Source organism: Hibiscus syriacus, unplaced genomic scaffold (assembly GCF_006381635.1).
Source record: "Hibiscus syriacus cultivar Baekdansim isolate YM2019G1 unplaced genomic scaffold, ASM638163v2 tig00110597_pilon, whole genome shotgun sequence".
NCBI lineage: Eukaryota > Viridiplantae > Streptophyta > Magnoliopsida > Malvales > Malvaceae > Hibiscus > Hibiscus syriacus.
Genome location: NW_024062795.1, coordinates 536,768 through 554,025, shown reverse-complemented (window position 1 = coordinate 554,025; position 17,258 = coordinate 536,768). Strand labels below are relative to the sequence as shown.

Sequence of the window (17,258 nt, the reverse complement as noted above, 5' to 3'; positions counted from 1 at the left end):
CACCCTTCTCGTCTTTTTGTCTACAAAGCTCGTGGTCCATATATGCATTGATTTTCACCAACTCTTTGATTGTTTCAACATGCCCATTTGCAAACGCCACTACACCCTTTGTTGTTCACTATTTTAGCCAGCCATGTTCTTTCTTTAAGATTTGCTTTTCAAAATTTGCATGGTTGAGTAAGGATGATATTCGCAAACGCCAAGTGAAGGGGACTATACTTGTAGGGGAAGAAGACACGAGTCTAACAACTTTATTGCTAGTAGAAAGTGAGATCAGATGATGATAATTTGACGATTAAAGTTGACAGATGACAGATTCGTAGAGTTTGAGATGTTTTTTTTCATTAAAGAGACAATGAATTATGTTTAGAATGTCAAAATGGGTTTGATGAAATTTTTTGAGATTTATCGGTCTCCAACAATGGTGACCAATGGTGATAAGAACGGCGACCGATACGGTGGTCAAAATTTGAGTTTGAATTAGAATGAGGGGGGAGAAATAGATAGAGGAATAGATGAGGAAGAAGGAGAAGAAAAAAGAAAATAATGTTGTTTTGGTGAGCAAAACAAGAGAAATTCGAAAATAGAACAATTAAACTAAACATTTTAAACTTAATGGTTAAAGTATGAATAAGAAGCAAGTTGAGTGACGAAAAAAGAGAGTAATTTAATCAGTTTATATTACATATCTATTCATTGCAAATTTACGACCTTATTATCTGACACTCTTTGTTTTAGTACACAAACAAAAGCAAGCAGAGAAAAAGAAACGAAACACGGGCAGAGGGGGAACGCACCGGTTACTCTCACCGTCATACACGGCTGCTACAAATATCACCGACTCTCAAAGTTTAGCGCAGGGAAGGATAATTGATTAGATTTTCAATTTTACTTGTTATTTATTAATATTTTTTTTGAGGGAAAAAAACAATTACGATATAGCAATTCGCGAAGATGGTGAGGATAATTCCCATGGCGTCGTCCTCAATACGACCTTCGTTCTCACCGTTTAGGTGCTCCAGTTGTGTTGCTTCCACGCGTTTTGGCGTTACCCTTTCTCCGCTTCACCTTCCCCGGCGCCTCCTTTTTTCTCATCTCGGCAGCTGTAAGCACGATTTCCCTTTTCTTTTTTCTTCCCCCCTTTTTTTGCTTTTGTTGATTTATTTCCTTCTATGCCCTAGAATTTTCTTATTAATTTAATTATTATTGAAGAATTATATTGAATATAGCATTGATGTGAAACTTCCGCTGTTCATTTGAATTTGAGATTTAAAACGCCAAAAAGTGAGATTTTTAAGGAATTTAGAAGCATCTGTTTACAATGCAATTATATTTTACCTTGTTGATTAAATCACTAATTTGTTGAAATAATTCCTTTTTTCTTGCTTGTCAGTCTGTGAGAATAAGTAACAATATTGACCTGGGGATTCTGTTGAGTTTTATAGAATGGAAAAAAGATTTTGAATGTATTTGATGTAAATGTATCTCTTTTTGAATTTTTTTCCAGCTGCTCCCCAGTCACAATTCTTCGGTTTCAAAGCTTCTAAGATGTTGAGAGGTGAAGAAAACAAGTCAGGGATGTCCATTGCTGGAAATGTGGTACGGGCAAGCACGGCTGCCACCCAAGAGATTGCTGCCCTAGAATGGGTTAAAAAGGACAACCGAAGAATGCTCCATGTTGTTTATCGAGTTGGGGATTTGGATAGGACCATAAAGTATGTCATTTCGAGTTTTATTCCTTATATACAATCTTGCGGTTGGAATCTTTGTAACAAACTCAAACGTGTGGTGGTTGCAGATTTTATACCGAGTGTTTGGGAATGAAGCTGTTGAGGAAGCGGGACATACCGGAGGAGAGATGCACAAATGCCTTTCTTGGATATGGGCCAGAAGATTCTCAGTTTGTTATTGAACTCACTTATAGTAAGCTGTCAGATTACACTTTGGCTTTTCTAAACCATATGATAAATCTGAAATGTAACAAGTTAACTATATATGAAAAATTCCAATTGCATACATGAAGATTAGAGTATATATGAGCTTGGCTTTAGATAATTCATTTTCGTTGAATGATTTTACCAGATTACGGAGTTGATAAGTATGACATTGGAACTGCATTTGGTCATTTCGGTATTGCTGTTGACGATGTAAGTTCTAACTTTAACTTCTGAAAGTTGTATAATCTCTTTTTCATTTTAACAAGATGATAGACTGTCACTGTTAGGTCGTTGTTTCCAATGTTGAATGCTTCTATGCTCATCTGATTAGGTTGCCAAGACTGTGGAACTTATAAAGGCCAAGGGTGGAAAAGTAACCCGAGAACCTGGCCCAGTGAAAGGTGGTTCTACTGTAATTGCATTTGTTGAGGATCCTGATGGTTACAAATTTGAACTAATCGAGAGGGGGACTACTCCTGAACCTTTGTGCCAAGTAATGCTCCGTGTTGGTGATCTTGATCGTTCCATACAATTTTACGAGAAGGTGAGAGTTGTGGATATTAGGCAATGATCTGATGTTATTTCTTGTCTTTTTCACGAACACCTTCTATTTTATTATTGTTTTAGGGTGCACGGTGTTATCTATGTTTTATGTTATTCCATAGGTCTTAGTCTCTATCTCCTTTTGTTGTAGGTCTTTGGAATGGAACTTCTTCGCACACGGGATAATCCTCAGTACAAGGTAAATAACTATCCTCTATCCAATATGGCAAATAGAACTCATTAAAATATGTATTCTAAAAAATGTAGAGAAGGATGAGAAGTGTATGTATGAATGAAGGATTCAAGTATGTGATTGATGAAAGTATTCCGTGAACCTTTCTGTATTTAGATTATATTAATTGACATATGTTTGTGAACTTTCCTTCAGTATACAATAGCCATGATGGCTATGGGCCCGAAGATAGAAACGCTGTGCTTGAGTTAACGTATAACTATGGGGTCACTGATTATGATAAAGGAAATGGTTACGCTCAGGTAAAAATATTTCTGCTATCTTTTCACTTAAATATTAAAAACGTCATTATTTTTAACTGCATACAGTATGTTTCTATGATTCTACTTGTTTGTTTGAACCTTATTTCTTATGTATGGAAACAAGTTAAACGCATACTGCTCATGTTTCTGCAGATTGCTATCGGAACAGATGATGTTTACAAAACTGCGGAAGCAGTTAAACTCTTTGGTGGAAAAATTACCGGGAACCCGGACCTTTACCTGATATCAACACCAAGATCACGGCATGCTTAGATCCCGATGGTTGGAAGACGGTATACCTTTTCAACCATTTATAGATTGATACTTTATTACGAATCTTGCATTTTGGGTCGATAGGAGGGAGGCTGAAACCTTTTAGCTTATCAAAGAAAAATTTTGCAGGTTTTTGTTGATAATATCGATTTCCTCAAGGAATTGGAGTGATTTTTGGAAACCGAAATCCGAATCTGAAAAGATTTGTTGAAGAAATTCTTGGTGAGAATGCAGCCAGTCCCGCTGGGTAGATAAATCTTTTATGGCGACAATCGGATAGGCGTTAGATTCGCCAAAGTGAAGAAGTCTTTAAATGTATCTTCCTCTATGTTTTGACTCACTTATCTGTTCGGAGATGATTGTAAACATATAAAATGTACTGCAAATTTACAAGTATTTTTCTTTAAATTTCTTATAGCAAATTTCACAGGAAAACTTTGGTAATTTTTTTTAAAATAAACCTTAATTCAACATCCACCTCATCGTGGATGTATTCGTTTATAAAGTTATCGGATAGAAGAATTAAATACTATTATGGTATAAATATTAGTATAAACTATATCTATGATCATCTAATTATTGTTCATTTTCATTTTCACTTTGACTATAGATGTTTTGATTTTCTCAATCAGACCATCTAACTATTTATTTATTCCACTCAAGTCATGTGCCTTTAAAATTTAACGGAGGAGTTGATTTGGTAGTTAATAATTGATACATTAGGCCCTCATTACTTTCACATTTGATCAATTTGATCTAAATTTTTATTTAATTCAAAAAACTTAATCCTTCAATTTGATGATGACAAGTGTCATCATAGGATTTTGTGATGAAATATATTGAAGTGTTTAAGGGTGTAAGGGGATACATGTCATCATCAAATTGGATGATTAAATACTTTGAATTAAATAAAAATTTGGATCAAATTGATAGAATGTGTAAGTGATGATGACCAAATATATAATTATATCAATTTTATTAATTTTCATGTAATCTCTTATGTTAAATTTTAATGACAAACAACTTGATTGGAACAATTAAATAGTTAAGATGGTTGATTGACAAAATTGAAACATCAACAGTCAAAGTAAAAATAGTTAGGTGGTTATGAGTATAGTTTATCCTAAATATTATATATATATATATATTTGGAATAGAATCCACAATTTTTAAAAGTATAAAAAATCTAAATTACAATAACGGTCTACAACTATAACCGTAACCTAAATACATAATAAAAACATTTTCCTATAATCATTAACACAAGAAAATTAGCTACTTAAAGTCACAAAAGAACCATATAAGGAAAAAAGTTAAAAACATAATCGAACAAAAGGTAGATATGAATAGATCTAACCGCATCGACAAACGAACTAAAAAATAAGATTAAGTTATTGAGAGACAATCGAAAACTGTAAATCAGAGACGAGCGACGTGAAAAAATTATCTATGAATGCAAATCACGAGTTTAATCCAATATGAGGGTCTAAAGTAGGAATATCAACATGATAATAAATAAGTGTCATCTTGATTAGTCAAGACAATATCAAATCGAACCCTGAGAAAAAAAATAAACGAAAACAACGATTAAACGATCGAAAACGTATCGTAAAGGCAGAAAAAATCGTGTTATAAAGACAGAGTTATTAAAATTTTAAAAATAAGAAAAAAAATAAAGATATGGTAATAAAATAAAGGAGAAACAATTAATACCGATGGTAGACCAACACAAAAATTAATGACGTCGATTATAAAGATAAAAAAAAATGATTAACGATGACAAAAAAAGAAAAAAGAAAAAAATACGACAAAATCCTTGTATAAATGTAAACTTTAAAAATGAATTACCATAACGCTCTTTATTTTTGAAATTGATAAAATTATTCTATATAGATATGAGTTATAATGAACTCATCATCTCATCATCACTGACTTTGTACCAAGATTATCGTACAAGGAAGGTGAAACCATCTCATCATCATTGTTCTAATTTGATTATGAAAATGTTGTTGAGCGTTAATCTTGCCCTTTATTTGTGTTTATGTTGATTTTTAGAACAAGATCAAGTTAGGTTTTTCAATCTAAAAGGAGAAGATTGATATGCTAAAAACTTGGAGTAAGTGGGTATAATTGAAATTAAACTCAGTTTGAATAAATGTTAAAAACGTTAATTTTTTAATTAAGGGTTCAAGTTTTGGTACTCTCCTATCTTAAAATTTGTGTTTACGTTCGGGAAATTAACCAAATAATCTTGATAGAAAAGCGACGCCAATAAATAAACCAATAGTCCACGTAATATTATATGATTTCAACGTTGAACAAATGATTCAATAGTTCTTGGATTTATATACTAACAATTACATTAGCGGTTACGACGATTCAATACTTCATCTCTACGGTAGAATCTGAATCCACATCGAACGGCGGCAAGGCACTCCGTTGTAGTTCACGAAAAGCATGTAATACCCAGGAGGAGCAATGTTTCCATTCATGGGAGCTTGAAGAAGAATTTTGCCGCTGTTGAATTCCAGAATCCCCAACTGTACCAACCTCTGGTTCATTGAGATCCCGTGCGTCGTAAACGGCGGTGAGTAAATCGTCACTTGCAGCTTTGTCTCGTCAATCGCACCGCCTACACGAATCTGTACTGTAAATTTCTCTCCATACTTCACCTTGTTTTCGGACTGTTCGACGATGATCTCTTGCCTGAACTGGGCCAAGTTTGGATCCAAGTAATGGGGCGAGAATTTTTAGACCCGAACTTCAGTGGGGAATCGTACATTGTCCATGTATCCCGCGTTCGTATTGCTTCCGGCGATCATGATTTTACTGTCGGGAAGAACGGCGAACGATGAGTTGTACATACGGGGAATGTTCGACGGGTTCATCGCGGTGAACTTCGAACTGGTTCCGTCACCTTTGAACTTATACGAAACTGGGTTCAGATTCGGCTCTGGCATTATCCCAACCGGCAGAACCGGTTTTTGCACCGTTGACGAGAAGAACATCTCCGCTAGGAAGCACCACCGCGTCTCCCAATAAACGAGCTGACGGCATGTTTGTGATCTTCCATTTTCCGTTCCTCTTGGTGATATCCAAGCGGGCACAATCAGTGTTCCCCAGGAGGAACACCTTGGGCCGCAAAAATTCGGCCTTTGCAAACGCCTCGTGCGGTGTTCCTCCACATACCAAAACCTCAGCCGGGATCACTCTACGGTTTTCGTTAGGGTTAAGTATGATCGAGAGGAGACAAGAGCTACCTGACGCCGGATAGTTACGGGCGCCGGTGGGGAGAACTGGAAACTCGTGGGCGATTTGGTGGTTGTTGGGGTTGAGGAGAATCGAGCAAATGTTGGCGAAAATGAAGAGGTTACCGTCAGTGGAAAGATAAACGAACGGGTACAAATTGTTCCCATAGGGATCATGTGTTTCCACAAGGAATTTAAAGAGTGGACATCATTACGGGTATTCTTCTGCCCTTGTGGTGGAACGAATTCGTATGTAGGGAAATTCCGACCACCGAAAACCATGAATCGACTCTCGACTAAGGTTACTTATGTGGAATACCTTCAATAGAAAACCTAAAAAAAATGCCAGATTCAAGCTCTTTAAAAAAATTGAAACAATGGTAAAATTAGTGGAAATTCTCAACTATAGATAGAGTGCATTATTCTAGTTTGACTTGATCAAAGTGGAGTTAATATCAAATTGAATACATTCGATTCAAAGTTTTTAATAAGTTAAAACGAAATATTCAATTCAAAAAATTTACAAACAACTTAGAAAAATAATATATTAATTTTTTAATTTTTAAAATTAAAATATTAATAATATTAATATTTTATGTTGTTTTTAAAATAAAAGAAGACTTTTATTTATTTAATTCATATTCGAACTAAGTTTAAACTTGAACAAAGCTCGAGTTTGAGCTTTAATCGAGCTAAGTATGAAAATATTTCGAGTTTTTTCAAACTCGGGTTGAGCTTCAGTTTTTTTTATTTCGAGTAGATCATGAAAAATTTAAATTCGTGAGCTTTCGAATAAAGCAAACTTCAATTTTTTATTTTGAGTTTGAGTCGAGCTTGACAAATTCAAAATTGCGAGCTTTCGAGTCAAACTCAATTTTAAATTTTTCAAGATGAGTTGACTCAATAATACTCGATTCGACTCAGTTCATTAAATATTATATCCTAGAAAAGTTGAATTTATACCATGTTTCATTTCCAAGAGCACCAGGCTATTCCAAGAGCACCATGTATCATGTTCAATCTGTTCCCCAAAAAAGAACATGATTTGAAAAGAAAAGGAAAAAAAGAAAGAGTAAAATAAGAGATAAATGTATTTCCTGTTTCGACGTCCATGAGAACTGAATGGCACCAGCAATCTTCTTTGTTGGTTCCCTCGACTTTCCGGCACGGTGGTCCCGGCAACTTGAGCTTGGAGATCTTCCAAATCGTGGCGTCGAACATCAAAGCCCGGTCGATCTTAGGAAGCAACACCAAATGCATGGCGGAAACGCCGGCGTTACTCTTCTCTTTGCCGCCGTCGGAAGCAGTGCCATCGTCGTTGCCGTTGGCAGAAGATCCGCCATCACCGGCAACCAAGATCTCAGGTCCGCCGAACTGCGGGGTCTTGAATCCCATTGTGGGTTTGTCCGAAGTGATGGAATAGATTAGGAAACATCAAACCTTGAGAGTTTCCATAGATAAAAAGGAGAGGTAAAATAATAAATCCTCTCCAAATATTAACCATTATTATTACTACTACTTAAATCTAATGTTTTTTTTATCTAAGATCTGTTGCCTGAGTTTTCCAGGAAGGGTTCGTGGCCTTTTATATGCATTTGGTCGTCGCATTGAACGTTTCGAGTGCATGAAATTTACGGGAATCCGGCGTTTACTCCTAATTAAACCAATGCTGTTATATTTTCAATGGCTATAATCTCTTAAACATGAATGGTTCAAACTCCGTTTTAGGAAGATATACGGTCTAACAAAAAAAATCTAAATACTCCATATATATATATATATATATATATATTAAAATTTATCAATTATTATCTAGTTTAAAATATTACTCCATATTTTATGTATCAAATGCATATTTGAAACCTAAATTCATGAAGGCTACATAACTATTTTTTAACTATTTTTTGTTATTGTATTAATTGGAACAGAAAAGAGTAAGCCATTATAAAACAACTGGTTATTTTACATTTCTCTTGAATAACAAAATCTTCAATTAATATCGAATTATTAGTCTAAAATCTAAATCTCTTTTTGAGCTATAAATGCAATAAATCCGTGTAATTCAGTCGCAAATTAATGTCGAGTGCATGTAATATCAACACAGTGTGGATATTTCATTTTCAAAGATAACTTAGTGGATTTCAAGCTACAATATCTTCATATATATACATATATAACACAATTAGTCTAATAAAATAAGGTATTATATATTTTTTAAATAAAATCAGAGATCCAAATCTTAAATTATAAATAAAACAAATTAAAAATCACTTTTATAATAAATCTATATAATATTTGAAGTCAATTATTAATTAATTAATTGAGAAAAAAACATAAACACATAAGTGGCGGCCAACCCAGACAAAGTGAACAAGCGCCCAATGCAAAGGGAAAGAAATTGTCCATTCCACCCAGCAAAAGGCAAAGGCTCATATGAACAGAAGCAGGGAAAAAAAGGCTTGCTATGTCTTGGTTTTAAATTAACATAGTTCAAAACTATTTCCTCTGTCTCACCAATGATTAATCACAAAGAGAGATCACAATTAAACAAGGAGAAAAGGACAAGAAACAGTAAAGAGTAATTATACATAATAGGTTTGTAAAGGAAATTAGGTCAATTCTTGTTCACATAGAGGGGGCACATATCCATGTTCCTCACCTATCTTGGAAAGTTTCGTTCATCAAAGATGTACTATATTCTTGATTGGGAAATTTGAAATCTCTCAAGTTTCCCCACAAGTGTTATTGGGCACTGCTAAAAATCTTTCCTTTATCTCCTTTCCATAATTAAATATGTCGGCAACTTGGTTTTTGTTTTTTTCGTTATTACCAAAACTATTTTAGTTTTGTAAGTATATATACGATTAATTGCATACACGTTCATTAACTACTTTAATCTTAAAGGGTAAATATTTTATATTTATTGTGTCTAATGCATTGTTAGTATCAGTAAATCAGAAGAGTAAACCAAATAATGATACCTTAAAAATAAATATAGATGAGTTTAATTTTAATTTTTTATGATATTATATCAAATTGTTAATATTAAATTTACTGATGACGTATAAAATTTAAAACTTCGTTGATGAAATCATGTATACGTATTGTTGGTGTAGTTGTGACGAACAGTATTTAAGTCAATTTTGTAATTAGGGTGAATTACTGAAATATAAAATACATAAATAGGAACACAAGAGGCTTTTTTTACATAATTCATATCAAACAATAATCTTACCTCATAAAGTTTTGCCTATAGAGAAGTTCATTATATTATGCTCGATACAAGAGATAATGTTCGCGTCAACTTAATCGATTAATAAATCGACTAGCAATGATTAAACTATAAAAGTAAATAATATATTTGCTTAATAGAATATGATGAAATTTTAAATATTTAACTGATAATAATATTTAATTTAAATATAAAATTTGATAATAACATTTGAATCATTTAAATATAAAATTTTGATTTGAATTTTTAGACAAATGTTTAAGCACAACCATTCTAAAAATGATTAAATGCATCGACGTTCATTGTTAAATAGTTGATAGTATTTAAACAATAATCTCTTATTTTCACCGCAAAAATAAAAATTAATTCACAGTAAAAACAGAAAATAAAAAAAAAAAAAGGTAGATAACCCACTTAATTGATAACCATCCATCCCCACATAATAGTACTCGATTGACATCGTGGTTTTCAACATCTTTTGTTTTTTATTTCCTTTTTCACCTTCTTTACTTAATAAAGTAACTATTTAGAATTACTAATCTAATCCTTATATTCTTCGAAAATTCATGGACAAAAATATCAACTTTACATTGTATCTCACGCCACGCAGAAGCTCAAAATTCATTTCACAAGATTCTTCTAAAATGAAATCAAACCTCTACAACTTTCATCAACCTGCTTAGAGACATGCATACTAACAGATCTAAAAATATTTTTTAAGATGGACACATATATATCAACAACATGAATTTTTCATATGAGTATGCACAAATAAAATTTCATGATGAACACCTTTAATAAAATAGATAACAAATCGAAAGAAATTTGGATTCTAGAATCAACACTTGTCAACTGTGAAATACACTTACATCCGCTACTGTATATATATAATGCAATATTATATGTATTTAAGGAAGAAGAAAGTTAAGGATTACAACGACAGTCTGAGCTCCAAATCTAGCTCTCGTGCATCACCTGATTCAGAATTCTGACTGCTGGGTTCCATTGAGTTGTTTCTCTGCTTTCTCTTTGTTGGTTGCGAATCCTGTACGTATAGGAAAATATTTATATAAGAATGTGTGTATCATTCAATCGATATTTATATAAGAATGTTTAAGGCAACCCTACTAGTAGATTTAGAAGCTGTCTGGTCTTGATCGGTTGTGCAGAATATTGACAGTCTAATATGCCGTTTCTGGTGTTCCAACTGTTACAAATGATTGGAAACATATTAAGCAATATATATAAATATATAAATGTATATATCATACAAGCTTTCTAAAGGAGAAACAAGAATTGCACTAGAAAAGGGAATTGTTTTTAAAAGAAATTGGAAAGTTGTATATATATATATGTATGTATATATGCACCTTGTTGTAGTTGTAGGTAAGGAATCAGCATATATGATACTTTGATAATATTCGCAGTGCCTCATCTGCAATACGAGGTAAGTGAAGGTTTTGTTTCTTGGGGGAAATTACTATCTAGGGCTATTTCTAATGATGATGATGATGGAAGGATATATGCATATATAGAAAAAAATATTCTTCCACGAGTGCTGCTTTAAAGCAGTACATTGTACATACATCATCATATATTCGTAAAGTAAATAGAGCAGATGAAAATGGATGATCACCAACAGAAAATCATGTAGAAAGAAACCTACCATCATGGTGGGGTGGAAACAATAAGAAGCCAAGGAAGTTGATGAATAAGAAAAACATGAATAAGCTTTCTGGGCTTTCATGTCTTCCTGCATTTACACACACACACATACATATATCATCCAAGAAATAAGAAGGGCTAGGGAAGGCAGAAAAATGGTAAAAATTCAGCGTGAAAGGTGAGAATACGTGGTTGAAATCTGCAGGGTAAGATGAACCCATTTGTCCATGTAAAATCTTCTCCAATTGATCAACACCAAGCCCTCTCCGGGGCGGCCTAGGCTTCTCCGAATTACTCTTCTTGCCTTTACTTGAAGATGACGACCCTCCTCTGTCATTTCTCATGTATAAACAACTGCTATGGTTATCAATAAGAATGATACTCCTCTCTTTTCTGCTGATATGTGTAACAGTGTGTACGAGAGAAATAAGAGAGAAGACAAAACTAATGTCAGTTTAGCTTTGCAAATCCTCTTGCAGCAAACCTTCCTGTAAGTTAGGAGACAGCTGCTGAAGAATCAAGGAGATCTCCACTGCCCCTCTTAAAGCTGCTAGATCATATATTATATATATATATATATATATATATATATATAAAGAATTTTATGTGTTTTTAATATTCAAGGTAATTACAAGATAATATCTTTTCATAACTTTCTTAATTGATTAATAACATACACAATATATATTGTGTAGATGTAGTTATTGAAGGATTTGTCTTAAAGTTTAACTCTGCCTTGATCCTGATCGTCAACCGTTGGTATTTATTACTTTTATTTTATTTTATTATAATATATCTTTATTTTTTTCTTCTTATTTTTAAAATTTTTAATAATTCTATCTTTATAGCACATAATACTATGTTTTTATAGTATATTTTTTATTGTTTAACTGTTGTTTTTGTTTATATTTTCCCTCAGAATAAAATTTGACATTGTCACTATTAATTAATATGACACTTATTTATTATCATGTTAATCTTCCTTGTTTTAGATCCTCAAATTTGATTTGAATTCACGATTTACGTTCGTTGATAGATTTTTCATGTCACTTGATTCTGTTTTACAATTTATTAGTGATCCTTGAATCGCTTAATCCCCTTTTATGGTGCATTTGTCAACGCAATAAGATCGGTTCATATATGATTTTTGTTTGAATTAATTTGGTTATGTTTTTAATCTTTTACTTGTATGGTCGTTGTGTGATCTTGAGTGATTAATTTTTTGTGTTAATAATTATAGGAAAATATATTTATTATGTGTTTAGTTTATGATCATGATTATAAATATTTATTGTAATTTGAATATTTTTTTATTTTTAATAAAATTAACAACTTTTATAAAAAAGAATATTAAAGTTTAAGTTGTTGAAAATAGCATATATCATAAAAATAATTTTAAAATATATATACATATATTCAAATGCTATTAATATTTTTTTAACTAAACAATATCATCTTGTATTTATATTTTATACTAAATAAAGTAAACAAAATGATACAAAATTCTTATGTTAACATTACATTGTGATAAATTTATTCTCAAATGTTTTTTTAACTCTCCTATTTTATTTCCATCCCGTCATATTCTTTCCGAGCAACTTTAGCATTCAAAGGGGACGCGAACAGAAATTTCTCCTAGGGTTTTTCTGCCACTCTTGTTCTCGGTATCCCTCTTCTTTCGCTCTCCCTATTAATTTTCGTTTTCATTTGCCCTTTTAAGTTTTGGGTTTCTTTATTGTTCTCGATAAACTTCATTTTTTAGTGTTGTCGATTTATTTCATTGGTTAGGGGGAAGATGGTATTGTCAGAGGATGAAATCAAGAGGTTGTTACGAATCCGAAAGACGGTCATGCAGATGTTGAAAGACAGGGGCTATTTCGTCGGAGATTTTGAGATTAATCTGTCGAAACAGCAGTTTATTTCCAAATTTGGCGAAAACATGAAAAGGGAAGATCTTGTTATCAATAAAGCAAAACGTAATGATAACTCTGATCAGGTAGCCGCTAATTATTTCCCAACTTTCAGTTCGTTTTAACAAGTGGGTTTCAATCGATTTCTAAATTACTTTTGAATGTATGGTAATCTGGCACGTTGAGTATTTGAAAAACTTGTTGTTGCTCTTGGATTTCGATTTACTTTCATCTTTGGTTGTCATCTATGTATTGAAATATGGCGTCATGAATGATTAAAATCTCATATTTGCTATTGGATTTTGATTTAAATTCATCTATGTTTATTGTGTAATTAATTTTCGAGTGATATACTTCTGGAGTGTAAGTTCTATATGTCAAAAATATGGCGTGCTGAATGTTTAAAACTTGGATTTTGATATACATTCATCTTTTTTTATCTTATTAATTTAGAAGTTATATAATTTGTGCGTGCAAGATCTATGTTTTCTTTCCTGAAGAGGCCAAGGTTGGTGTCAAGACAATGAAGACGTATACCAACCGCATGAAATCAGAGAATGTATTCCGGGCCATACTGGTTGTGCAACAGAATTTGACTCCCTTCGCTCGAACTTGTATTAATGAAATTTCTTCAAAGTTCCACTTGGAGGTTTTCCAGGTAAAATATATTGCTTTTATGATCTTTGGATTCTACTTAAATCATTGCCATGTTTATTTATTATATTCTTAAGTGATGACTTGCATCTTCCAATCTCTGTCAATCTAATGCTTGGCATATCTTCTTCCATATGGAAAGCTTTGAGGCCAATGATTTATCTAGTTAAGTCATGAGTGTATATTCTTGAGCTTATTAATGTGATAGAAAAACACTACTCAACGGGTTTGTCAAATGGGTAGACTGGACGCCTCGGTTCATCTGAATTCTGATGTATACCATTTTTCTTGGAAAATTTTGGCTAACGTCAGTGTATAATATTAAGATATATATAGGTTATATAAGCATATTGTAGAATTGATGTTTAGGCCTTAGGGTGCCTCAGCTGTGTGTGTACATATATTGCGTAATAGTATACACTCATGTTCATTGAATCTTCTTCTCCAAATAGTGTACAAGCTTCTTCTACTACTTCTTCTTCTTTAATTTCTCTTCACGTGATTCTTATTTTTTGCTTTATTGGTGCAGGAAGCAGAGCTCATGGTCAATGTGAAAGAACATGCTCTTGTGCCTGAGCATCAGGTACTTACTAATGAGGAGAAAAAGACTTTGCTTCATAGATATACTGTGAAGGAAACACAGGTCAGTATTTAGTGACTGTAATTGCTATGTAGCATCTAGTATTGTAAAGTGCTTTGCTCAAATCTTTCTTTGCCTGTACAATATTAGCTGTTTTACCAGTTTATACTTCACATTAATATATTCTGCAAGCTGATCTGTTAATTAGGTATAGAACCAGAGCTCTACATGAATCATGTTTTGTAGAATCATTGAAATTTCAACTTGGAATATTAGCTGCCCTACTAGGAATGCATGATTAGTTTGCATGTGTATTGGTTAGCAACCAAGTGCCTGAATAAACTGATGTAATGCTTAGATAGATTGCCTTTGAAGCTATCCGTGGTAAATGACTGGAGGTTTATAAAATTGAACTAGTGACCTAGACAAAGTCGGAAGCGTTTTGAGCATACCTTTGCATGTTAAATTATATTTGTGCATGTATTTGTTAATTGATATCACAGACCTAGCTGCTGGTATGGTTCCCCAGATGCAATACTACATTTAGCCTAGAATCTGTTTTCTTGCCTCATTAGCTTAGGTAGTCTCCATTTCTGGTGTTTGGATCACTTCCAATGGCTCCCTTAATTATGTGCAAGGAATTGCTCTCTTGAGTAATGGGAATCGGGCTAGTCCAGTAGTCCCTAAAAATTTCCATTCCTTTTCTCTGTGGGTTTAAAAACCTTCCTTGCTCATTCCTAATAATTCGATAAGTGACAGTAAGTAAGCGGGCATTGCGGCAGTCAGTCAGTACATGCAGTACAATTGGGGGCTCTTTTTGAAAACACAAGGCCCGCATGTCGTTAGGATAAAGTCTAGCTTTGAAAGCATTCTGCCCCATTCATTACCTCATTCGTTTATTTAAGTGAAAAAAAGAAGAGAATATTTAATTGGTTAATGGAAGCAAATATTTAATTGGATAAACATTAGACTAATTCATACGAAGGTGGTTCATCTTGTTTTGTTGTGTTGCAATGCACTTTGCAAATCCCATCAGTTTCTAACTATTGCTTCAATTCTTCATTTTTCTTGAAATGTTGTATCCGACACGTCTGACACACTTAGGTATAGGGGGATATGAACCCCAAGGACCTTCCTAATACATTGGAAAAACTTAAAAAGTTATTGAACATACTCCTGTTTGACACATACCTGAAATTCAATACTCAACACTCTTGAGTTCAAGTAACAAAAGTTTCTGATCTTATTATCCTTTTGAAATGGATGGAATGCAGCTGCCTCGTATCCAGGTGAGCGATCCGATTGCAAGGTACTATGGGCTGAAGCGTGGGCAAGTCGTGAAGATAATACGACCCAGTGAGACAGCCGGTCGTTATATCACTTACCGATATGTTGTGTGACCATGTACCCTGTTAAATAGTAATGTCCTACATTTAGATGATGAATTTTTCCATAAAAAGAATCAGACCTAATTGCCCGGTCATCTTAAAATCGAGATGTGTTCAAGTATTCATGTATTCTAGAGTGTAGTAATTGTGCTTAAAGGATTATATATTTATATCTATTTTGATATATGAATAATTTGGTATCGATGGATTCATGTATTCGTGCAGTGTTTTAGTTGATCTTTATATCAGGGGTAAAAGTTGTTACATTTGCTTAAAACCCAATTGTTTCTATGGTTTAGTAAGAACATCAACAATTTGTTTTGAGCAGGAACATTATTGACGTGCAATTGTCAAGCTCTAGCAAAGAAAAATCAACATGCTTTTTTCTTACCATTTAGCACGTGATTAGCAGTCATGGTGATGGTGCTTGTGTTTTCACACCAGATTGTAAGAATTATAGACGGTTGCACACCCATATCTTTTAGTATAGCTTGAAGCCAACAAGTTCAGAACTAGCATCGGCAGCACTCCTCTATCTGGTTTTAGCGGTAGAACGGGAAAATGATCATTGCTTCCGTGAGTTTCAAGACATCAAGTGATGTCGATAAAGACAAATGGTAACCAGAGATAAATCGGCAATCATCAACATCAACATCAGAAAAAGCAACAAGAAGTACATCAAATTACGGAGAAGCAAACCAAAGGCCATAATCAACATTGCCTTCAAATAATGCAATATTCTCTTCTCTGCAACCAGTGAACATCTGTTGACATTTGCATGTATTGAACGACCTATTAACAGCAAACGACAAATCTGGTATGGTGTGACAAGACAGACATACTACAAAGCGCTCCCACAGTGCTTAGATATTCAGTCATTGCATCAAACTTAGTACCATCAATTCGACTTAGTTTAGGCAGAACAACCAAAGGTGTATCCACTCATTTAGCATTCATCATCCTAACGACTCAAGAATAGATTAGGCTGAGTAAGAACATACCACTATCCGACGAGCCTCAATCCAAGAAAAAAAATCATTCTCATAAGCTAGCTCGGAGGGAGATCACCCACAGTATAAACTTAAAACAATGCACATGAATTCAATCACTTTTTTTCGGATTCAATGAAATAAAACTCCATTTTCTTAATTAATCCTTGTGGGTATTTATTTTAGATTGATTCTATCTGAATTGAATTTTTCTTTTTTTATGTCCGTAATCAAAGAGTTTGTGAGACTTCTTTTAGTATATCACTAATTTTTTGTGAATCTTTGGAGTCTCATCTTAGTTTTAGAGTCTAACATCATACTTAATAACGTGTTTCTTTAGTAAA

At 33.3% G+C, this 17,258-nt stretch overlaps 3 protein-coding genes and 2 pseudogenes across 3 annotated transcripts; 2 read left to right on the top strand and 3 right to left on the bottom strand.

Moving 5' to 3' along the window:
- The first annotated feature begins 723 nt into the window (after window positions 1–723).
- LOC120133813 lies at window positions 724–3,597 on the top strand (annotated as a pseudogene).
- A 2,002-nt stretch (window positions 3,598–5,599) lies between these two features.
- LOC120134325 lies at window positions 5,600–6,808 on the bottom strand (annotated as a pseudogene).
- A 655-nt stretch (window positions 6,809–7,463) lies between these two features.
- Window positions 7,464–8,048, bottom strand: LOC120134326. The gene has a single exon (XM_039150760.1). The coding sequence runs from the start codon at window positions 7,889–7,891 to the stop codon at window positions 7,466–7,468; it is 426 nt and encodes a 141-aa protein (XP_039006691.1). The 5' UTR covers window positions 7,892–8,048; the 3' UTR covers window positions 7,464–7,465.
- Window positions 8,049–10,659: 2,611 nt separating this feature from the next.
- On the bottom strand, window positions 10,660–11,737 carry LOC120134719 (protein SPEAR1-like). Its single transcript, XM_039151159.1, has 3 exons — window positions 11,582–11,737; window positions 11,395–11,481; window positions 10,660–10,773 (listed from the first exon to the last, which is right to left on the bottom strand). Exons 1-3 carry the CDS (start codon window positions 11,735–11,737, stop codon window positions 10,660–10,662), a joined length of 357 nt encoding a protein of 118 aa, XP_039007090.1.
- Window positions 11,738–12,959: 1,222 nt separating this feature from the next.
- Window positions 12,960–16,054, top strand: LOC120134000 (DNA-directed RNA polymerases II and IV subunit 5A-like). Its single transcript, XM_039150483.1, has 5 exons — window positions 12,960–13,057; window positions 13,182–13,389; window positions 13,782–13,961; window positions 14,487–14,600; window positions 15,812–16,054. Exons 2-5 carry the CDS (start codon window positions 13,189–13,191, stop codon window positions 15,935–15,937), a joined length of 621 nt encoding a protein of 206 aa, XP_039006414.1. The 5' UTR covers window positions 12,960–13,057; window positions 13,182–13,188; the 3' UTR covers window positions 15,938–16,054.
- Window positions 16,055–17,258: the final 1,204 nt, after the last annotated feature.

Bases quoted from the DNA above. Each gene is read 5' to 3' on its own strand.
- LOC120134326 (XM_039150760.1), bottom strand. From the start codon at position 7,891: ATGGGATTCAAGACCCCGCAGTTCGGCGGACCTGAGATCTTGGTTGCC.
- LOC120134000 (XM_039150483.1), top strand. From the start codon at position 13,189: ATGGTATTGTCAGAGGATGAAATCAAGAGGTTGTTACGAATCCGAAAG. The intron at 13,962-14,486 runs GTAAAATATATT...TTATTGGTGCAG, and splicing joins TCCACTTGGAGGTTTTCCAG to GAAGCAGAGCTCATGGTCAA. The intron at 14,601-15,811 runs GTCAGTATTTAG...GATGGAATGCAG, and splicing joins ATACTGTGAAGGAAACACAG to CTGCCTCGTATCCAGGTGAG.
- LOC120134719 (XM_039151159.1), bottom strand. From the start codon at position 11,737: ATGAGAAATGACAGAGGAGGGTCGTCATCTTCAAGTAAAGGCAAGAAG. The intron at 11,482-11,581 runs GTATTCTCACCT...GTGTAAATGCAG, and splicing joins ACCCTGCAGATTTCAACCAC to GAAGACATGAAAGCCCAGAA. The intron at 10,774-11,394 runs GTAGGTTTCTTT...CTATACGTACAG, and splicing joins GTTTCCACCCCACCATGATG to GATTCGCAACCAACAAAGAG.